Source organism: Lonchura striata, chromosome 20 (assembly GCF_046129695.1).
Source record: "Lonchura striata isolate bLonStr1 chromosome 20, bLonStr1.mat, whole genome shotgun sequence".
Lineage (NCBI taxonomy): Eukaryota > Metazoa > Chordata > Aves > Passeriformes > Estrildidae > Lonchura > Lonchura striata.
This window is the reverse complement of record NC_134622.1, coordinates 11,207,274-11,231,062: the sequence shown is the minus strand read 5'-3', so window position 1 is coordinate 11,231,062 and position 23,789 is coordinate 11,207,274. Positions and strand designations below refer to the sequence as shown.

At 44.9% G+C, this 23,789-nt stretch overlaps 1 protein-coding gene across 6 annotated transcripts in view; it reads right to left on the bottom strand.

The window, feature by feature from the left end:
- The window catches only part of NLK (nemo like kinase), a 38,503-nt gene extending 14,741 nt beyond the window's left edge, over positions 1 to 23,762 (bottom strand). The window contains exons 1-5 of one of the 6 annotated variants that reach the window (XM_077787606.1): positions 23,334 to 23,376; positions 22,892 to 22,944; positions 22,491 to 22,628; positions 21,922 to 22,357; positions 497 to 626 (exon numbers count right to left, since the gene is read on the bottom strand). In XM_077787606.1, the coding sequence (XP_077643732.1) occupies positions 497 to 626; positions 21,922 to 22,346 (555 nt within the window). In that variant the 5' untranslated portion in view covers positions 22,347 to 22,357; positions 22,491 to 22,628; positions 22,892 to 22,944; positions 23,334 to 23,376. Of the gene's footprint in view, positions 1 to 496; positions 627 to 21,921; positions 22,945 to 23,333; positions 23,390 to 23,620 lie in introns of those variants that run through there. The other 5 variants (XM_031506424.2, XM_077787605.1, XM_077787604.1 and 2 more) reach the window with 5 other exon arrangements.
- Positions 23,763 to 23,789: the final 27 nt, after the last annotated feature.

Genomic DNA, 23,789 nt, shown 5'->3' with positions numbered 1-23,789 from the left:
CATGACATTTGGGTGAAGCACCCAAACTTGAGATGCAAACTTCAGATGTTCAGATAAACAAACAACCCAAATAGTGTTCAAACACTTTAACTTAAGCTGACTGATTTTACCTAAATCAGTTTGGGAGAGGACCAACAAAGGGGACAGCACCAAGGAGTACAGAACAGCTCAAGAGGAACAGTGTGCAGCAGGCACAGCCCTGTGCAGCCTGACATTTACCTACCGCCTGAAATAAGGCTGGGCAGAAGTGTACTGATTGTCTGTTTGCAAACACTTTGGAGGGGAAATTATGAGTATTCTTAGACTCTTAACAGTTTCATTTTTATAGTGTTTGTAACAGTAATATCTAAGTTTCCAGAAAATCTGATCACTGTAAAATCAGAGAGCTTTTAAAGCATTTTAGATATTCTGTAACAAAACATACTTCTGTTACAGAGACCTCCATTTTACAATTAGGTTTCCTCAAAGATTTCAAGATTACTTTGAATTTACTTACATTGTCATGCTTAAAAAAACACAACATCTTCAACTCCCGGAAGACCCTTTTACAAGAGACCAAATTCTGGAAGACGTTGGGCATCTTTTTGAGTGCAACTCTCTTTCCATCTCGTGGATCTGTTACTGACCTACAGAATAAAAGATAAAGAACATCACATATTCCCATTAGAAAGTTCTTCTAAAGAAGAAAATAGTATTTTAAAGTTTCTTATCTTTCTCAGCTCAGTGAGTCAAAACAAAGTGAAGCCATTTCTAGGGAAAAAAAGCAGTAATGTGAGGGCACTGAGCAGTGTCCTGCAGAGCCAGTGCCACAGAGATGTGACAATTCTGTGGCTGGAGCACACACCCAGCCCAGCAGTGCCACACACTGAGCTCATCGTGACATCAACGCCTGCAGTGGATGTCAGGATAAACACTTCCTTCACCTCCCAAAAATACCTCACTAAAACGCTCTCTCAGTTACCCAGATCGGATTTTATCAGCTCTATTGCTCACTTCTTCCTCTCCAAAGAGGGTAAAAGATCCAATAATCCCATTCTGACAGAACACTGGCAAGTGTAAGACTATTTATTGGTCTATCACCAAATCACTTCACATCTGGAGAAGCAACAGCACATGGTATCCACGTTTCCACAAATGTAAAACAGGCGTGATATTGCTCTTTCTCCCACACAACTTATGGAATGCAAGTATAGTTGGTCAGGAATTATAAGGTGCTTCGCACATGGCAAGTATTTTAATTTAAAATAATTGGATTCTGAAAATAGAATTTTATAATGAGAACCATAAAACTAGAGCAAGGAGATTATGGTGCCTCAATTCCCAATCCCAGTTTTTAAGGTGAGTTTTTCAAACATCACTACAGAATAGAGTATATGCATATTTCTACTGGGTTGACCAAAACAACTTCAATTTCAGTGCAGTGTTGAACCCACAGAAGAATCCACATCCAGCTATGCACCCTGGTAACTACATTTGTCCTTAAAAAAATGCTGGCTCATCTCTCTCATGTGACTCCTCAACAGCAGACATGAAAGGCAGCTTCTTATGCCTCAGGTCCATGTTTTAAATATCTAAATAAAAAATTAGACAGGAGTGTTCAGGTATCTGCCTCACTCCCAAGTACCACATCTGATTTCAAACCCATTCAACCAGTCCAAAGTCATTCCCAACACCTCAGGCAGACACCTGTTAACAGCCCTGCACCTCTGTGTTTTAAACAAGGGACAAGGGGGGACTTGGGAAAGGTGATATCACACTATTTCTATGGTGAGAAACACAGCTAAAAACAATCTGAAAAGGTCTTTTAATCCATGACATATTTCCTATTTTCTCCAGGACTTTTGCCTCTTGCCTGAAGTGATGAGAAAGGGCAGGAGAACTGCAGAGCTCCGGCTCACACAGCTCCACAGAGGGCACGGGGCGCCTGGGGGCACCTGCAAAACAAGGTGTTCTTCCTCACCATCAGGCACACCTGGGGCTCAGGATGCAGCAGAGGCAGAGGCTGAACAACACGGGCACGCAGCAGGGCGCCCTTACAGCTCTCTCATCTCCTGCTTGCAAATGCAGCCTGTACCTACAGCAATCAGCTTCCCAATTGCTGCCACGCCAGCAAGGCACCACTCTGGTTACTCAGAGAACATCCCATCCTGTGCACGGTAACAAGCAATTACTCAGCATATCAGATTCAGCTGGCAAATTCTAGGTGGTTTTGAGAATTACAATTTCATGAACTGCCCAGCACAGGCTCATCCATGCCCAGGAGCTGATGAAACAGGGATAACAAGTCCTCCAAAGCAGCTCCCACCATTCCCAGTGGGGATGTCCCTGCTCAATGTCCAGCTCCACAACCAGCTCCTTGTCAAAGCAAACTCCACAGAAATTTAAATGTTTCATACAGGGTGTTTGAATGCATATTTTAAACAAATACCTGATTTTTACTGTAAAACATCTACTTACATAGTCCCTATCTAAGAAAATTAAATGTAAAAACAGCTAACATTTCCATTTTATTAGGCTAAAAATCAAGTTAATAAAACTATAACCTACACTAATGTATAGTCCTCAGATAGTGTCATACTTCCACACAGAATTGCCAGATGACCTCAAAAGGTGTCCTTTTAATTGAATTCTAGATTAAAATGGTCATTCCCAACTTCTAATAAAATATTAAACTAGAATAAGAGAATTCAGTTTTAGAAGAGTAATCCAAAACATTTCCCGGCAAAGTCTGAAACTTGATAAATTATTTTATCAGACCAGAAGTACTCGTCTCCCATTGCCCAAATAGCAGGAAATCTTAAAATATGGAACTAGAACATTTGAAGTGGAGGTCACTGCAAAAAGGTATCAAAACCAGATTTCTGATGACTATGGATCCACTTGTTTTCTGCAGCTGTTCTTCTACAAAACAGTGGCTGCATAAGACACAGAAATCAACAGTCAGCTTTCACCACAATCAGTTCAGATGGAAACTAAATTTTGGGACGCTGAGTAAGTCCATGATGGTTCTGAGGAGAGCCATGAAGCAGTTTCCAGTTGCCTTAATTGAAGTTCTCATATCAATGTTAATTACACATGAACAGTAATACAATCTGCATAACTTTTTTTCCTATTGATATTGAGCCTGAACTTTGTCTAACTCCCTTCCTAATTAATTTATTAAAAATTTTAAAAGGAAAACATTTTCAAATAAACATTATCTTAGGAGAGATTCTATGTATAGGCAAACAGTTGCTGAGCACCTGAAAATCCTTCAACCACTACCCCTATAAATATTAACAGATGCCCATTTTTTCTTGCTGACTGAAGGCAGAGTCAAATGTTTTGAGCCCAGATTCCCTGATTTCTGGGATTCTGCTGCTGCTGAGCCTCGCTGGAGGAAGCTGCTGGCACTTTGTACCTCCCAGTACCATCGGGGTCCTGTGAGTTCTCAGCCGCCTCCCACGGACCAAGATGCTGGGCAGAGGGAAAGGCTTGATAAAGAGGCTGTCATTAATTAAAGAACAAAACTATGACTTATTTGATAGCTACCACAGATCTACTGATGCTGACTTTGACTAGCTGTGGGGCCCCTTTTAAAAACCAGAAAGAGCTGAACACGTGCAGAGCTGTTAAAGTTCACCTCTGTTGCGCCAGGGCAGGCCTGGCTGCTCTGCTCTTCCAAATGCTTCCATACCATAAGAATGGGTTTGGGTGAACAGTCTTGTCCTAGTCTCTCACAGAGGAAGGAGTTCAGTGGGGCTGCTGTGGCATTCACATTTAAGACCAGTTTCTTTTTTCTTTTAAACACCCCACTGTTACAAACAGGCGATGATCCCCTGCAGTATCCATCTGGAAAGCAATTCCACTGCTCTTTCCCCCACAGCAGCAGCAATGCCAGCCTGCCCCTCACCTCCCTGACAGGGGTTGGGAGCTCTCTACTACTCACCAGCAATTTCACTTCAAGGGGCAGCACAAAATTAAAAATCCAAGTTCTGAAGATCAGAACTGTCAGGCCTGCATTCCGAAGAACAGAAACAAGAAAGGAAGAAAGGAAGAAAGGAAACAGGCTGTCTGAAAACCTGGTATTTACAGCATCCAAAAAAAGATGCTGAAAATGTTCTTTGTGTTTGTTTGTGTACACTACCTACTTTGATACTAGTAAAATAATTATTTATAGCAACATGCTATCAGGTCACATATCCCCAGGAGAAACTAGAAAAGCAGGAAAATCTCCTAGGAGCTAATTGAGAGAACAGCTAGAAAGGCAGCTTTCCTTACTGCTGCTCTCAGAAGAACACATTTGAATTCCGTGCCCTGCTTTGTGAGGACATTCCAGCACGGGTGAATCCCGCAGCAAAGGGCCCAGCAGGCAGGAGCCATCCATCACAAGGCACTACTGAAGCCTCAAAGGGTCCACTTACCAAGCACCAACTGCAGCTGGGGATAAAGAGATCACAGACCAACATTCAAACCAAAAATAACTTAGCAAAAATGTATATATAGGTATGGGGCAAAAAATAAGTTATTAAATCTTGTGTCAAGGCAGATAGTTCAGCTCTAACCATGCCTTTAGGAGTGACACTGCAGCAGCAACCCTGAGCTGGGGGATCCAGCACTCAACACTGAAAATGGAGCCATCCCAAACCCCCATCCCTGGAGAGACAGAGCAGGAGCTGGGCCAGCACACAGCTGGGGCACAGGGCAGGACGTTCTGGGGAGCAAATCACAACCAGAGCAGGTGAGGGACAGCAGGACACCAGCCCTGGGGCCAGCACAGGAATGGGATGCATCCCCCGAACTGCAGTGGGTGCCCTGTGCAGCAGGGCCACTCTCCTGCCATCAGAAACCCTTTGGTTCTGCTGATTATACATAATATATGTATGGCTTGCTATATTTAAGAACTACGTAAAAAGCTTTTAAAATACTCTGACATAAAACACATAAAGAAAAAATATACTTTACAAAACCCGCACCTTCTATTTACTTTGCAAGCTAATCACACCCGAAATAATATAATTTTAAAAAGTAATAGGACTACAGAAGAGATTAATGACACAGTCCAGACCTCTAGTTAAAATGTTTTCAAAGACAATCCTTATCTCAAAGAATCCTTGCAGGCATTCAGCCGTTTCAATTACGCATTATAAGCCTTTAGCAAACTTCTGCCATGCTGATGGCAAATTTTCAAGGTGGAGTCTATGCCAACAGTGACTTTTTCTCTCCCTGAATCCAGGTCAAGGCATACACATTGTTCTGTAGTTTCAACTGGTAGGAAAAACAAGTTTGTGACTGCTCTGTGCAATTGTTACACAGGAGCAAGATAATGAAAGAATGCTCTTGGGGTGGTGTGGGAAACTGTTGGTGGAGTTTGTTCTAACAGAGAAACAAACCTCCCTTCACATTTATAGAGAATATCTATAAATTTACATCAGGACTTACCAGAAGGGAGGGGATTTAATAGGATTACTCTGCAAGTTTTTCTTATTAGTCAGTGAACTTTTTTCCTCAGTTGCTTGACTCTTAATCACACAGGCTTTTCTAGCAAGCCTTACTCTGAAATATGTAAGTGACCTGGTCCCACAAGCATTTCAGCTGCTCACCCAGGCATGTTTGATGTACCATTTTAAAACAAACAGCACAGCTCATACTCAGGAGCATGTGATCCCAATATGCCACTTTTTCAGCACATGGTATTGCAATCAATCACATCTTGGCATATTTCAAAATATCCTTGAGCATGGGATGATATTAAAAATCCCTTAGAAAAGCTTGCAAACCCACAAGATTCCCAGGACTGAAGTGGAAGGGCAGGGAGAGGCTGTGCACTTATCAAATCTCTTATCTGGGAAATGCTTGATTGAGTACATAAAATTTGCACATGGGCACAAGCCATGAGACCAGGTTCTGTGTAAAGTCATTGCCAGGCACTGAGCCCTACCAAAATGTGACAAAAACTGATCCACGACATTTAATGGACTGTTGGGTAACAGAGGGGAGAGGTGAGGAAAATAAGGACGTAAGTGTGAAATCCTTAAAAAAAAAAACCTATATATATATATCCACATATATGTATGTGGATTTAACAACAGATATCTTACTGAAGGAAAAGAAGGAAATGCATCCACGCAGGCTGAGTTTTTACGCAAGGCAGCTGCTTTAGCAATTTCCCATGATAAAGATCCAAACAGCAGGGAGACAGGACAAAGGTGATGTTCCAGGCTCTGCAGTGACCTTGCGTGCTGACAGCAGTGTGCTCTCCCATCGCAGACTGCAGCATGCCCCACACCGCTCCTGACCCGCCGGCGTTCGCCAGCGCGCACAAAACGTGTTCTAAAGCTCTGTCACAGCTCCTAATGGAAGTTCATTTACTCAGATGCTAAATGGTTCTGTCTAACTCAGTAGCCTAAAGTCAGTTCTGCAGCCCAAAGCTGCGAGCGAGGCGCTGCTGGCCCGGGCAGGGGCTGCTGCAGCTCGGGCTGGCCCGGGACAGCTGTGCTGGCACGGTGACACGGAGCAGGACACAGCCCCAGACAGGCAGGACAGACAGACACTTGTTCAGGAACAAGGGCAGCCTGGGCATGTGTCAGAGAGGATCTCAGTCAGTCACACTGCCTCTGCCAAGTGAATAAGGACAGGGAGAGGTGGGATTAATCTCTTTTTGAGGGCTCTTGGGTAACACTGAACTGTTTCTCTAGAGGTGCCTCACCCCAGCAGTGAATGCAGAGAACCAGCAGAGCCTCCCCACAGATAACCGGACTCCTGGTCTGAGGAGCCAAATTAACTAATCTCATATGAGTCTTTTCTCCCATGCTGAGTGTCACAGCCCACTGTGCACCCTGTCCTGCCAGCGTGGTGACCTGGGCTTCCCTCCAGCAGTGGTGGGAGAAGGACTGTCAGGAGCCAGGTTTTGTATTGGTTGGATTTCTCACAAGAGTTTTAGCACACACACTCATGCAATTAGCATGGCATTATAATGGGTTTTACCCTCTGGCTGTAAATACATTGTCTGAAAGATGCAAAACTGATACAATCTCGTTTAAAGGAGATATTCATAGTCATTTAAGCTATAATTTTTAAAGGAAAAGCCACCCACAGATTCGTTAGGCAAAGGAGAAAAATATTACAGCAGATCAGTGCTCAGTCCTCTTCACTTTACTGCCATGACCAGAGCTCTCTGGAAGGCTGCTCTGAGCTTACAGCACGAGGCCTGTCCCCACGAAGGAGCAATAAAACTGGAAACCAGGAGCCCTGAGAGCCACAGCAGCAGGGAGGCTGAAGGAAGAGCACAAGTCAGGGAAGCACACAGAATCCCAGGATGACTCCAGAGTGAGGAACGGCACTGACCACAGGAGGATCCTGCACCTACCACGGGCCAGAGACACAGCTCAGAGATAAATAAATCACATCATTCCTTGTTAAATCACATCACTCCCTGTTATCCCACCTGTCAGCTACGTTAAATACCTGCTCACCCCGAGGAACTTAGCAGACTCAAACACTGACACGTGTGACCACCTATTCACGTCAGCAGTTTGGGGACTCAAAAAATATTCCAAAACTTGCAGTAAATTATTGCCTACAAAAAGTCCCAGTAGCTGCACCACAGAAGAGTCTGAAACACTGAGGCAGAGTTGTTAGCGACAGCACAATTTTTAGCACACAAGCATGGAAAAATAAGGTTTCATTGTTAAAAGACATTATCAAAAAGAACAGCTGTTATTTTTTCAGCTATTTAAGCACTGGATGTGCTGTTGATTTTCAGGTCACTATTGCTCTGTAGCAGCCTCCAGCTGGCAATACTTCAAAGATCCTAGAATGAAATATTTACAGTGGGTAAAAAAAAAAAGAAAATCTTTTGAGAGATATGATATGAAAGCAAACTGCAAAAAGATAGCTAAGGAGATACTACTGAGCAAAACTTCGATTTCACTTGGATTTAACTTTGAGGCAGAGAAGCCGAGTCACACAGTTCCCTTTTCACCCATCCCTGGGGATCAGCTGCAGGAGTCTAAGTTGTGTCAGTCTGAGCTCACTGACACAACTCACCACCTGACAAGAAGCCTCGGGCAGGCTGATAGGGATTGACAAAAGCTGGGTGAAGGTGTTCACAGACAAAAGTAAAAACTTCTTGCACTTTTAGAAATCTGGGACCTAAGAAAATATACTCCTCCTGCTAAATATTTTCTTAATATTTTGGCAAGTAAAGTAGGTTTTGCATGCAGGAATCTGCATGTGAACAACCATTTGTGTTTGTTGGAAAGGCACTGAACAGAAAATAAGTTACTTAAGAAGATTACACAAAAAGACAATTTAATTAAGTGACTACCAACGTGCATTCTCAGCATTTCATTAAGCTTTCTCAACATTCTCCATGGAATACTGTAAAGTAATCAAAAAATACCCAAAGGCACTTGAAGAAAACCTGTAAATTACTCCAAATAGCCAAGTCTTTCTAACACATATCCTCAGGAGCTGGTCTTTTTAGTGGTATGGGATCTGTTCAGGGAAAGAACTGACTGAACACAAGCTAACAGCTTTCATGTAGAACTTTCACATGAGCCTGAAGAAAACACCCAAATTTCCTTTCCACTTACAGGTATTTTATGGGAAAGGGTTAAGTGACTTCAAAGGTGTGCTTCACTCCCTCCTGCTAAATGCAGACCTCTCCAGAGCTCCTTTTCCAACCATGATGTCCTAAAAAAGCCTTTTAACGTTGGTTCTAATCACACCCTCCAGCATGTGTGCCATTATCACTTATTCTTTACAAATCAGAGCTAAAAGCAAAACTGATTACTGCAAGAAATCTGTCTCCTTGAACAAAAAGTGATTCAGAGTATCTTACTTAAAAGAAAGGAGTGAAAATTAAAGGGATACTGTTATGGCTAATATCTTTAAAAATGTTTAATTTGTCTTCCTTCATGGAAGCTTAAAATTGAAACTGCTTTCCAAATCAAATTTATTTCCTCATTTACACAAAATTTTCTGACTATGCTTCAGACCTTTTTGTTCACTTCTCAACTACCTATATGAACGACAGCTACAATAAATTACAATACTACACATGACATTTATTTGGATACATTTTTAATTTCATTTTTAATTCTTTTTCTTCAGCCAATGGCACAGCTCTAGATGTGATGTTCACAAATAAATAACATGCCCAATAAACACATAAAGCTCCATGTATTTTTACAGCTCTTTTTTTCTTTATTTTAAAAGCTTATACCACTGTAACACGCACATTCCTGCCCCAATTCACTGACCTCTATTCCCATTCCCACCAGCCAACCAAGAGTCACCCAGATGAGAAACCTTCCTCTCCACGTCCAACAAGCCTGCAGGCCTTGGCTCAGCTCCTCAGTATTCCTGTGCCTCCAGAGCAAAGTAGGTTAATAAGGTCTCTGGCCATATCCCGACTGATGCCTCGCTTCCTGCAATAACCATCCAGCTCTGCTTCAGCAGCAGCTTTGCCCTGCACCTCCCATCCTCCCACACAGGACAGAACAAGCCAACAGGAAAGGGTGAAAGCTCCTTTCTGCTCATCACCCACTGCAGTCACATAGCATCCCGGGGAAACAGCTTGGCACCTCATCCCAGGCAATACCTCAACACTTCCTCTGGCAGGGGAAATCTCTCCTATTTCAGACAGTCCTTTTTCACCACAATCACATTTGGCTGTCTCCTGACATAGGAGAAAATCAGAAGAGGATTCAAACTAAAGGGTACGACAAATATTTGAAACTCAGTACTTCAAAGTAATTACACTGCAGTGTTCCCTGTTTCCACCAGGGAGATATTTGTATCTGTTGGTTAAGGATTAAGCCTTGGGACTTTGATGCATTTATATATAAATACACAAATAAATAGGTATATATGTGTGAGGCTGAGGGTGCCTTTTAATTTTATTAATTACTGCTATTTATATTCATCTCCCCAAATCCTGTAGTGATGATAAACACATGAACATTCATCAAGGTTTTCAGCTGTAGGAGCCAAACCTTATTTACTAACCTTTCAACTTACTCTGCCCGTTCCTTATTCAAAGGAATTCTGTATTCTACAATAATACAGAATACAGAATTGAAACTAAAATGAGTAGCTGACACTTTCTCTTCCATTCTCTTTACCAAAAATAATTGTAGATAACAGTATCTTATTTGTCTTGCATAGGCATGGAAACTTTAAAATATTACTTAAAATACTAAGCCTATAAGATGCTGTAATTCCCAAGCCCAACACTTCACAACAGCCAAAGTAAACACTAGGCAGAGATGTCTCAATTGCTCTGCTGCTGAACAAACCAGAGCGAGAGCTGAGAGCCAAAGGAGCAGCACATCTGACACGAGCTGTGCAGCTCTTCCCCGAGTGGCAGCTCAGGACCATCCTTTGGGCTGCCTGGCGATGGTGGTAAAGGCCCAGCCACATCAGCAGCTGTGTCCCTGTAGCTGAACACAAGGCATTGCACAGCAGCTTTTCCAAGGCTTCCTCGGCACATTTTACTCATGTAAATTATTGCAAACTGCTGCAACTTTTTTTTCTATGTAAAGATTTCTGTGTGCTCAACCCTGCCCAGTCATTCCTTCTCTGAATTACTGTAGGAACAGAAGGGACATGTCAAAACACAAGAGTGAAATAAATAAATTCATAACCTCTACAGTCCAAAAGTCTAGAAGGTATCTCAGATGGGATATTTTTAGAACATGAAAGAAGTGTATATTTTCGTACATGTTAATGAAGATTTAAGAAAGACCCGTAGCCTTACAAAAAAGAAGGGGGAAAAAAAAAAAGTAAAAATCAGTCTTCTATTTATTGCCAGGGCATTTAAAGACACGTCAGTCTCCCATTACCATGGGCCAGTGAAGTGAATGATCCTCTGTCACATACCATCAAGTCTCACAGAGCTGTAAAAATTCCACCTATTTCCTTGACAGTCTCAATTACACTGGAGCCATAACCACTCCTTTTCAATAGATTCAAAAAGCAATTTCAGAAACCTGGAGACATGGGAGTGACACACTGAAGTGGAGAGGTGAACAGCACCTCTGAGTGAACAGCCTGCTGAGAGTGGGATGAGACTGCTCAAAATTCTTCCGTGTCTGCAACAGCAGAACATGTAACTGATGAATTTCTATGAGAGGTTGTTTCGTTACTATTCAAATGCCTGAAATACTGAAAAATTTCCAAAATCTAAATTTTCAGGTAAGCTAGCCAACCCTATTCATGTGTTGGTGCCAGGACCAGGTGACCTGTACCAGGTGTTGGAGGAAGCACAGCTCCACTGATCTTCAGCCTTTTCCCCCTTCTAAAACTCACCCACAAAATGTCATCTTACAGAACTGTTTAAAATATTACAAGATCTTCAAAGAAAGTGTGTCTCTCCCTCTTCCCACAAGAAAACCAGCCTGAATTGTTATAAACCAAATTAACTGACATGGTACAGGTTTGGTTTCACATCTCCATCCACAGAAACACCAAGGTCTGACCCACAGGACTTCCTTTTGACCTCCTCATTTTGCAGCTGTATTTAGCTTCCAGTGATTTCCATGAAGTTACAAGAAAATCCTAATATATGTTTCTCTATTCTGAGTCTGTCAAAAACCCTGTGATAACACATGGAATCACTACCATGGGTGCAATTCCAGGGGAATGAAATTAATGACTCTAAAATACTTCAAACCCAAAGTTTAAACAATAGTTCAAGATGAAATAAAATTATTACAGAAGAATTACTGGGTCATATGGTAAGTGACAAAATCTCCTTGGGAACAACTGTGGGAGTGATGATATATACATTTAATATTCAAATTACCAAACACCTGTCAATTCTCAATGTTTTGGATGAGGTTTCACATGAGTAAACAGTAGCTTAAAAATGATAAGGTGACATGCCCAAGACAGAGATCAGAAAAAAAGCCACAAGTAGGTCAAAGCTGGTCCTGATTCTGTCAACATTCACCTACTTTTCCTCAGCTGCTTCAAAAAACAATAAGCAATCCAAACCTAAAGAAATACATGCTTTGTTTCTTTAGCAGGGGCAGAAGGGAAGCTCAGCTCAGCTTACAGGCTTGGGTGAGGATGTGAATGCCCTGCCAGCAAAAGCATGGTACAAGTCCTTGATCCTGACTGTTCAAGTGCAATCAATGAGCAAATATACTCAGAAAAGCACTCTGATACCTTAAGGTATCTATAATAATTTGAAAAACAGATGAAATGTACTTTCCACTTCATAATTAAAATCTGCTTTTAGTTAAGCTCTTAAGTGGAACTCTTACTGTCTTCAATTAAGTGATCCATGGTAAAACAGATTTTTTAAAATACATTTTTGCCTCGCAGAGCAGCTGTAGGACATTCTCTTTTAGAACAGTGGTGCACAAAGACTGGCAGAATGCAAGATCTGGGCTGGTCTTGCTTTAGTCACTGACACAGAAGGATTCCCCAGCACATACAGACACTCCCCTCTCCATACACAGTCCGGATCTGCAAGAGAAGATAAAATTCTTTCTCCGCCAAATCATAAATGGCAACTTTCAATGGCTTTTAGATTTAAACCTGAAGAGGATTCTAGCAGGTCTTAATTTCACATCCTTTTGTTCCAGCTCATCATGTGAATATTCACTGGTGAAGCAGCACTGGACAGAGCACTAACGATGCAGGCCAGTGTCCCTTTAAATTAACAGCAATTATTATGGGAGCTTCTGCCCCCAACAATTTGAATTGAGACATAAGAATAAAGTAGATGCTAATCATTACTCACTGCCATTTCACTTTAAAAGCTGGGTATTATTTTTATACTAGCCTTGGTTGGTTCTGTGTTTGGTAATTGTTTTTTTTCTTCATTTCCATATGCTGAACTACAGGAAAACAAAAAGCACTAAACCCCACTGGTCTTTACCTGTACATCATGTTAACAACAGCAACTCTGAGAACAATGACTTAGAAGACATGTGCCCTTGACAAAACTATTGGCAGATCTTCATTTTTGGGTCCATTCCTATCTGTCCTTGAGATTGAGATACGAGCTGTGACTTGAAAAATGCTAATTGATCAGGAGACTCCCCACTTCTGTTCATAAACAGAAATAGTATCTCAATTCTTGCGTTGTTTTGACTGTCTTTATTCTGTTTTTTTTCAATGAGCCCAGAGCAGGTCTGAGCTGCCCCCCTGGTGCTGGGACGCCCCTGCACACAGCCCACGTGTGACCTTGGGTAGTGCTGCTCTGTGCACTCACGTGAGGAACACAGGGTTCTGCCTGATCCACAGCCCTTCCTCCAGCCAGAGCAGCACCAAGAACAGTAATTCTGCTCCAGCAGCATACCCACCAGCTGCAAATCAACATCAAGGAGGGCTGCTCTCGACTTCAAATGCAGAACACAGGGAACCAGAAAGCACTGAGAGGCTCAGGAAATTCTTTTCTTCATTTTACCAAAAACACTAGTCTAGGAATTGATAAAATTAAGAAAGATTGGTGGCAAGCAGCCCAGAAATAATAATACCTTCTCTTCCTTGTCCCGAAATCTCCCTTCCAAAGACTGCTCTGAATGAGACAAGCAGAATTTACAGAAACGCCCAAAGAGAAGTTATACTGCAAGAGGAGAACAGCCTTTAAACAATGCTTTTGTCCTCTCACTATGCAACCTCTGGGGGAAAAAGCTCTAATTGAGGGCTTTCAAATAGTCTCCCATGGGCTGCCAAGGGCCTTTAAGAAGGAAGGCAGGAGGAAGCCAAGCAGGTCCTCAGTTAAAAGGCAGAGACACACTTGTGGCCCAGAAGCCAGTGACCTGCAGCTCTGCTCCAGACATGAGTGCCCTACATCAATCAAGGGGTTCAAAATGCACTGGGAGAGAACTGTTTCTGGATTTCCTGTAGTATACCTTAACCCATTAGGAACCAAAACTGCTAAGGCTGAATAGAATGGATTTCAGAGCAAGTCAGTCCCCTGGCCCAGAGCACATGCCAGGCTCCCCTCCCTCATGCACACGAGTGCCAGCACACAGCTCAGCAGCTGTGCACAGGAGGAACTCTGCTCCTTGCTGAAAGCTGCTACTGCCTTGATGGAGTAAGTTTTGCTATTCACAGACCAATACTCTTCAACGGTTACATGGATTTATATCAGATTAAACAATAAACTGCATTACCTGCAATAGCCAACTCCACACACACTGCCAAGGGGGAAGGCAGAGTCAGTGACTCTTCAGAAGAAGCATAATAAACTAGCTCAAACCCTGAATAAGTATTCGGCCACCAGCTCAATACCATCCCCAACTTCACTGGTCCCATTAAGCAAAGGCTCTACCCTGACACCAGAGGTTGGAAAATGAAGCAAACCCTCAGAGCACCGCCTGGTGGTACCCAGATAATGGAGACAAACTGGTATGAACCAGGAGCAGACTGAGGATTAGCACCACTCCAAAACGACAAGGAAACTGAAACACCAGTTTCTCTGGTGAGCAATTTTTTTTTAACTATTGAAATGTATTTTCATATAAAAGAGAACGGAGGAAAGAAAATCCTCCTCTAAAGTCCAAGGATTACTACAGTTCCCAGTATATTTCACTTTTCTACAAAATTTCCTGTAAGTTTTTGAACAGAATGTTTTTCTTGTTTCGAATTACATGTAAGTACCATCATATCATGTTCTAAGAAAATTAAAGCAATAAGAGAATATGTATTTTACACAAAGATTCTGCTATAACCATTCTGATGTTATATCCAACAGCATAAAGAGCATAAAAATTCCACTTGTACACAAATGCTTACAAGCCTTTAAAGAAAAACCACATCAGGAAATTAAAAAATTATACTACCAGGACACACTGATTCTGCCACAGCTCACAAGATTAAAGCTCAAATTCTTACTAAGCACTTTTAAAGACTGTACATGGCCATGTTCCAGAGCTGTAGCCATGGAAGTTGTTTCATATCAAGGCTGGTGTGAGTCTGCCTTCATTTATCCATCACGATTGCATAAGAAAAGATGATGTAGCTTTAAATACTGAAGTCCAGATTATTCTGGCAGGTTTGGTGTATTGTTCTGGTGCATTTTGGTAGCTGGCTGTCCTCCCCTGCAGCCTTCTGCCCTCCTGCCCCTCTCGGCGCTGTACCCACACCATCCTGAACAGCACTCACTTCACACACCTGAGTTCACCTGAACACGACTGGCATTTTTCCACTATTACTGAAACCCCCCCAGGCAATTTGTAGCAAAACTAGGGAACTGTGAACCTAGAAAACTGAGCTGACAAATTTCATTGATCGAGGCTCCCAGCAGACTTACAATACAAAGCTACACCATACAAGCATCAGTACCTCAGTGATTTTAAGGCATTTGTGACCATGGGCAAGTTGGGGATTTCCCCAAATGAGACTCAGTTCTGTGATCCACGTGCTGGAATCACAAAAGTGTTTGCACCCACAGGCTGCAGCCCATCCACCCTGTGTGCCCACAGGACACACTAAGGAAGGCCACGTGTTTCTATAGAGGAGATGACTTTGCTCTTTTCCAGGTTCCTCCTGCAAAACACTATGGATGGAGCTCCGGTGATTTCCACAGGGAAACATTATTTATTTTCTACAATTTACCCCTCGTCTGCAAACACTACTGTTTTCATTTGCACATGCTGTTGGTAAGCTGCACTCCATATCAAATAACACAGACAATGGCAGAAAATAAGAAAAATGAGCAGAAGTGATAAAAAAGTCAGAAAAGACAGTGGGGGAAATAAAACTTAAATAAAATATATTACCTATATTATTAAAAAAAAATACTGCTACAACACATTAGCTTTTATAACCCCTCTTAGACAGGTAATGGCTATGTTTTGTACCACCTGTAGCTACCACTCATTCAGTCCCCATCCCATCCACTTTTTTTCCCCTGTTACTGATTATGAACAAATATGATCATCAATAAACAAAGCATTGATCCCAGAAGTCTCTATCCTTTTCATACATGTTTGTTCTGCCTGCCATCTGCCACTTTGATTTAAGCATCTCCCACCTTACTCAGGGGTCTACTTTTGCAAAACAGGTGCAGTAGTTACTCTGACTACCAATAAACCAAAACTTACAGCATCTACTGTGAGATTTTCTGGCACTTAAAACTCTTTGTGGATTTCAAATACCTTTTAAAAAACATCACCAATTATATTAATGAACACAAATTCCATTTAAGCAAACTCGACACACCTTTGAGGCAGCTTTTCTCAAAAGAACAGCTGCACAGTACCTACTCCAGACCAGGAGGCAGAACTTTCCAGAGGATTAAAGATACATGAGACCCAGATACAACCATTACAAGTAATCAAAAAACACTTCAAACATATCCCCAGGGCTTCCTCCACTTCACCTGCCCAAAGCTATTCTTTCTATCCCATTGTTCCCTGAGAAATGAAGCAGCCTAGGCACATCCAGCAGCCTCCCCCCAGAGCCTTTCATGGCCTTTATCTCCTGCTCTGGGGGATCCCACACTTTGGACTGCACCCTCACACCTTCACCCCCAGAAAACACCAACAACTTAAACATCCTCTTAAAAACAAGATGAAAGAGTCAGGGGGAGAGAGAAAAGAACATCTGAAATATGTCTTCTGGAAAATCAATATTAGACTGCAGATCCAATCACAAGCTGTAACATTCACAGAATTCAGAGGAAAAAAGAAAAAACATTGAATGCTACCAGGATCTAACTGGATTATCAGCATCCAGTCCTGTGTGGATACAAACAACATCAAGGTCTGCAGGTGCTGCAAAGCAACTTGCATTTCAAGTGACCTCTGAAACGCTGACCTTGGCATAATTTACAGTGAACTAATTTATCCTAAATGGTCCTTGCCCAACTTTTGAGAGAAAAAAAAAATGTTATTCACATTCCTTCTTTCTTGCATCATGTTACAAGACAATAATGAACAATCTCATATATTACTTGGATAGAATTTCACCTAATCCCAACATCTAATTTGAATGCAAGGAGTTATTATATCCATTTCATTTAATTCACTCAATTTGGAAAACAGTCATTTAAATGTTAACAGAATTTTTCTTTTCAGGAAATTTGAAAAAAAGCCCCAACCACTCAAATACATAAAGCTTTGCAAAATTTCCCATATAGAAAAACCTGAATAAGGTCATTGTTCTACTACATTTCTTCACAAATAAGGTCAGAATCCAATTTAGATAAAGAAATCCTATAAAAAATACTGACATAGGGATCCAAGATCATCACCCACAGCTCCTTCCATTGTGATGGTGAATGTGAAACCCCATCCCCACTCTACTCCGTGCCCATTGCCAGCGCTGCCTCCTTTGCCTTAGGCATCCTCCTGGTTCCCTCCAATAACTGGATAAAAAATGACTCTGCCTCCTTCTTATGAAATCATTGTCTATCTGCATCATCCAGACAACAGCAGAGCTCACTGAAGTAGAACACAAAGGTGGAAAACTCGTGGTGTAAGCCCAGCCCCAGAGAGCTAGGAGGAGGCAACTTGGGGAGACAAACACCCCGCTGCCAGCAGCCCTTCTCTGTGCCCTGGGCACGGTGCCACGGGGCTGGAACACCCCTGAGCCCCTCGTGCCCCCAGCCCTCTCCTGTGGGGGGATGAGGAGCAGAACCGCGCCAGCCCTGCTCAGCACTAACAGAAAAGTCACCTCAGACTAACCCAAAACGTCACATTACACACTTCAAAGCAAACCACAGTCCACCTGTTAATTAACATTTCCTGATGGTCAAGTACTGTCTTCTGCTAGCAGGTGAGGTTTGAGGGACTGGAAAAAGATGATACAGACAGCTTTAACATCAGAAAAAAACTCTTGCACTGAAAGTCCTAATGAATTTCATAAAAGAAATGTCTCTAGTTCAGCTTTTGCTAAACTTTTCTTGCTTACCAGCCTAGGCATCATTAATAGTATTAAGTATGCCAAACATCATTGTGGTTTTCAGCAATATCAGACAGCAGAAGGGGAACTTCTCCTGCCACTTCTCAGACTTCTCTGAACCCATAACACCTTTTTTTCCTTAATATACATTCAGGCAATTTTGCCCCAAACACATTATCCCCACTGCATCCTTGCTCAGCAGGACACATTCCTTTAAAGGAAAGGAAGATTATCAGTTTATCCTGGAAACGTCTTTCCTGCTGCTGTGCTTAGTATCAGTGCTGGGATAAAACCCTCTTAAAATAGTTCCAGGGTCCAGGCAACAATCCATTGTATGCAATATTCTTTTGGGTTTTATGGAGCAATGACTTTGGCATTTTCAGGCCTTTGCAGGCCAGGAATGAACAGTAGATTAAGGCTAAATTATTTCTGTCCTTAAAGTTATGACAGCCTGAACATGATGTCCTGTCTCAACACCAACAGCCAAACTGTTTGGAACACTGCACTGTCATGTGACCTCCTGAATAAAAAGGATTTGAAGCAAGTACGTTAACCCACACACAATTTCAACTGGGGTAAATCAGGAATTTAAAAAATATTAATTCAAATACTTTCCACTATTGTCACTTGTAACAGCTTTCCCAAAGAGATGCATTATAACATGGATTTGACATTATTAAGAGAGATTGCTTGGTTCCACAGTTTTTTATGAATGACAATAACTTCAAAATTAAGAGACACAAAGAAGACAAGTAGAATTCCCCCACACCTTACATTCCTATCCCACTGGAGTAAACATATCCCAGCCAACAAGACATTTCCACATTTCAGCAGCAGGGTTACCACCTTGAACCAGCAGCAGGAGTCATTATTCCCCATCTCCCTCCTACAGCTGCAGTGCCTCTCCACTGGTTCAGGAACCCTGCATAGAAACAGCACCAGCACCTCTTGCAGAGGGACTGAGGCCTCACCCCTCATTTCAAACCTACCAACCTTGGCAGGTTCAATCAATGCATTTTTTTTAATTATCTTTATTATTATTTTTTTAGGAATCCCACCAGATGGCAGCATCATGTCTCCCCAGCAAAACTGGGAGCACTTCTCCAAAGGACAGCTCCTTATTCTTGGAACAGACACAAGACTTCCAAAACTCGGCCCTACTCAGTCTGAACCACAGGACACACACAGAGCTTGCAGCTGACATTAAAATCTAGATTTTTTCAGCACTTTAGGAACATGAGAGCAGGGAACACTCCAAGAGCAAATCACTCTGGTTTTGGCAAATGAGGAACATGACGGGGTTTGCAGCAATTCACCAAGCCAGAGTGTGGGGAAACAAACCTGCAGGACCTGGGGAAAGTCCCTCCACACCTGTCCCTGCTTCAGCAACACCCTGCCCGTCCCAGGTCAGCAGGCAGAGCAGATGTTGTGCCAGGGACAGCTGATTTCCACAGAAGTGGTGCCCAGCTGAGCGAGGACACGGCCTGTGTGCACACAGCAGCAGCACCCGCCTGCAGGGTTAATAATCAAAGTGCTGAAGCACCAGCCTTTGGCTCTTCACAAGTGAAAAACTCCAGCAGCACATTAGCTACCCTGAAACATCGTGGAGCACCAGACAAATGAACTAATGATAATGCTAATTCAACAGCCAAGAGAAAATCTCTTGGTGAGGTAACAGGAAGTGCAACACCACACGCTGATCGCTCGCTGATCGCTCGTCTGATGCACTGAACTGAGCTGCAGGTCAGCTGTACCTCCCCAACAAAGCAGTGACACATCAGAGCAAAAGATGAAAGACTTTTGCAAATACCCAACTGTCTATGGAATAACATCCATTTCCCTCAGAAACACTGATAAAAACTTTTCAGTTACCTATTAGCACAAGTAATGCTCAGACAAGGTACTGAGAAACAACAAATCCTCCTTCCAAAGTCACTCAGGCTTTGTGAATCCTGTGTCATGCTTGAACCCAAGTGCACGTTGCTCATGTCCAAGTCACCTCAAACTATAAATACTCAAGTCAGTGTTTACGTTATCTCACATAGCTAAAATTCAATTACATGGGCATTCTACCACATTTTGAATGAAACTAAAATTCTATTTAATTCCTGCTTACAGACTCCTAAATTGAGCCTGCACTCACCAGCAGATGTTAACACGAAATGCCAAAAGCTGAGCAGCGACCACTGAATTCAAACACACGTGAGCAAAGAGGAACTCACTCCCACCAATGACATCCTCAGCCAGTGCAGCCCCAGCTCTGCCGGAGGGATCCCAGCTCCCAGCTTCTGCTTTTAGCTAACACCCTCCCCCTTTGCTGTTTTCTCTTTCCCAAGCTGTTGTTACCTCACAGCAAAGCTGTAGTTGCAGCTCTGCAGGCACCGTCCCCCAGGGGCAGGTCCTTCCGGGCAGGTGCGCAGCCCAGGGCTCGGGATGGGCGGATGCTTTTGGCACTGTCTTTCCTACCTGATGTCAGTCAGACCCTTCCCTCTACACCTTTCTCCCCTCAGCATTCTAATGATATTATATTTAAATATGCAAGCGTGACCTTTCCTTCTACTGAATACTGTGAAGGCAGATCTCTCTCTGCACCTTGTTTTTTGGTGAACAGAACGGGGAAAATAAAGACCTGGGAAATGCACGGGCAAGTAACAAAACACCAGTAAAAAGGGCTGATCTTACATAACGACACAAATTTAAGCAAAGACTGTAACAAATTAAGTTATAAAATTCCATACTTTAAAAAATATGCAAACTGAGGGAAATATCTTTAGATAACTTTTTACAGCAGATTCCTTGTCAGTTTTCTTTCTTTTACACCCACTTTTTAATGCCGTAGCACAGCCAGAGCACGGCAGTGCTGACTGCACAACAGCTCTCCTCCGACTGGGAGAACTCAGCATTAAAATTAACTCCCCAGCTCTGAGGGAAGGCACACGGGAGCAACCACAACACTGACCTGCACCTCACTCCTGCAGCTCCCTCAGCCTTCTCAGAAAGCACCATTTTGCTACCAGCACTGGGCTGGTGATGTGTGGCCAGCTTGAAAGGCTGGGCTGCAGGCAGAAGGAGTTTTGCTCTCCTGAGGCCTGCCCTGCTGAGCCCTCTTGTCTCCGTGCACTGGCACACACCGTGACCCAGCCACTCGTCTCACTGAAGCTGCAGCTCGGCCAGTGCCTAAAGCAAAACTCCTGGGGCACCCCAGAGGCTCGGCTGGGAACGCTGCAGGGGGCTCGGACACCACACACAGCTGCACGCTGCAAACTTTGCATTCGTGCTGCAGGAAGTGCACTGCAACACGCCTGCTCTCCAGAACAGCCCCCTGCCAGCCTTCATGCTTCCCAGGCACAGCTCAGAACAGGGCACGCCAACAAACATTTATATACAAATGCACATATACTGCTGCCAGCTTTGTGTCAGTGCTCCTGAAGGGCACTAACTACATACATGGCTCTAAGGTAGTCATAAAATGCATTAGGAGAGATTCTACTCCGCTGACAGACTCCTCTGAAACGCGGCTGGGGGATAAAAGGGCCGGAGGCAGAGCTACAGCGAGGCAGGAAATCCCATTTCCATTTTTGAGAGGGGAGCAGAGTTCAGCTGTGCTGTTTGAGGTAGTACACAGCACTACCGCGGGTCAAACCGCCGTGAGACAAAGATCTTGACAGGTGACTGCACAAGGAAGACATTTTCATACGCTTTTCATTTCCGACTCTTAAGCCAGGTCAAAATGAATATTCCAGTGCTCATTTGTTAACCTGAAATTTTAGGAAGCACGGCTTAGCTGCACGGATGCACACTCTAATTAAAGGTACAGAAAGGGCATAAATAAGCTGTATTGTCTCAGAACGGCAGGGTGGCCTGTTAGTCAGAGGTGGCTCCTCACCACTGGGAACCTTGTTCTGCCAACGCAAACGAGCGAAGCAACTTTCTAAGAACGGAGAAGAACCAGCAAAAAAACTCTTAGTAAGCAGCTCTCTTGTATTCTGATTCCAATGACAAAAACAAGGATGAGTTATGATCAGGTAAAGAATGACAAGGAGGTATCGGTTCACTTTTGTCTCTACTCACCAGACAACACCAAAGGCTCCGTATCCGATGGGTCTGTCCGGCTCAATGTCCAGTTGCTGCTGTGGATGTTGTGAGTGCTGATGATGGTGCGCTTTGACTGCAGCAGCTGCTGCAGCCTGTACCTGAGCTGGGGCTGCTGCAGCCGGTCCGGGGGCCTGGCCCGGGGCCGGGGATGGGAAGTACGGCTGCTGCTGCCCTGGGTTCAACATCGCGGCGGCGGCGGCTGCGGCTGCGGCGGCCGCGGCGGCCGAGGAGGCATGCTGCTGCACGGGGTGCACCGCGGCCGCCGAGCCGGCGTGCAGGTGGTGCTGAGCATGGTGGTGGTGATGGAGGTGAGGAGGAGGGAGGTGAGGAAGGTGGTGGTGATGGTGGTGGTGGTGACCTGCTGCTGCCGCAGACGTACCGCCATTGTAAGCCGCCATCATTTTTGCGTTGGCTGTTGTGCCACAAAGAGACATTCAAAAAAATGCCCTTTGATTGGATAACAACTGGGTCAAGCTGTCATTTGGCCATAAAAATTAAATCTGCTACACTTTAAAAGAAGTTGGGTTTCATCATACACGGCCCACCTTTAAAAACATGGAGCTCCACTGGCCTTATCTCCTCGCGAAGCCAAACAACTCGGGGAGTCTCTTCATGTGTGCGGGCGCCAACCCCTTCCCCAGCATCCAGCTGGGCTTGGCTACTCCAACTCCATCCTTGGGCAGCTGGGTGGGGCCGGGGTGGGTTTTTTCCTTCACTTTTGGTTATTTTTGTTGTTTTTCTTGTTATAAAAATTAAACACCGTGATCAATCCCCCTTCCCTCCGGAGGGAGGGCTCGGAGCCTGTGCCCTGAACACCCCGCGAGGGCTGGCCAGCCTAGCCCTGCCATTCCCACACCCTCTCCATGTGTCCCCCGAACCTCCCTGCGCCCGGGCACCTCCTACATCGCTCCCTCCTTCCAGACACCTGCTCCCTCCTTCCAGGCACCTGCTCCCTCACAGCAGCAACAACTCGGGAGTTTGCAACTTTTCCTTGAAGGCCTGAAACACACACAAGGACCCAGAGAAAGTGAAGGGAGGGCGGCGCAGGGCGAGGAAAGGGGGGCAAGGGGGCTAAAAGAAGATAAAAACAGAAGGAGGAAGGGAAGGGCCGGGGCAGGACAGGGATCGCGGGGGGGAGGGGGGGGCGAAGGAGGGGGAAAAGTGGCGAATGAATGACGGGGCGGAGCGGGACCGGGGAGGGGGCGCGGGGCAGGTCGCAGCGGCCCCTGACAGCGCGACCCGCGGCGGGGCGGGGCCGGGCGGGCCGGGGGGCGTCGGGCCGGGGGTGGAGGGCAGGGGGCCCGCGGTGCGGGCGGCGGGAGGGTGTGGGGGCGGCCCCGGGTGCCCGCCCCGCGCGGCCCCGGCCGCGGCCCCGGCCCCGCTCTCACCTGGTCCCGCCGCCCCGCGCCGCGCCGCGGGCACGCGCTCCCCCCCCCCTGCGGGGCGCGCGCCCGACACCGCCCGCAGCCAATCGCGCCCGGCCCGCCGGGCTGCGCGAGAGCCGCCCCCGACCAATCGCCGCGCGGCGCCCGGCGCGCCCCGCCCACCGCGCGCGGCCGTGCGGAGCTCCCCCCCCCATCCTCTCCACGGCGCGGCCCCGCCCCCGTGACCCCGCCGGCCAATCAGCGCGCGCCGCCGCGCCCGGAGCCGCCGAGACCCCGCGAGATTCCCTCACCTCACACAACCCTCACCCCGGGCGGGCCCGCCTCCTTCACCCTCCTGCCACTCACGGCGGGCCGCCGGCCAATGGACGCTGCTCCTGAGCTCAGTGCCGCCCCCGGGAGCCGCTCTTCGCCCAATCGCAGCCGCCCGTCCAGTCCAATGAGCCAATGCAGAGAAACGAA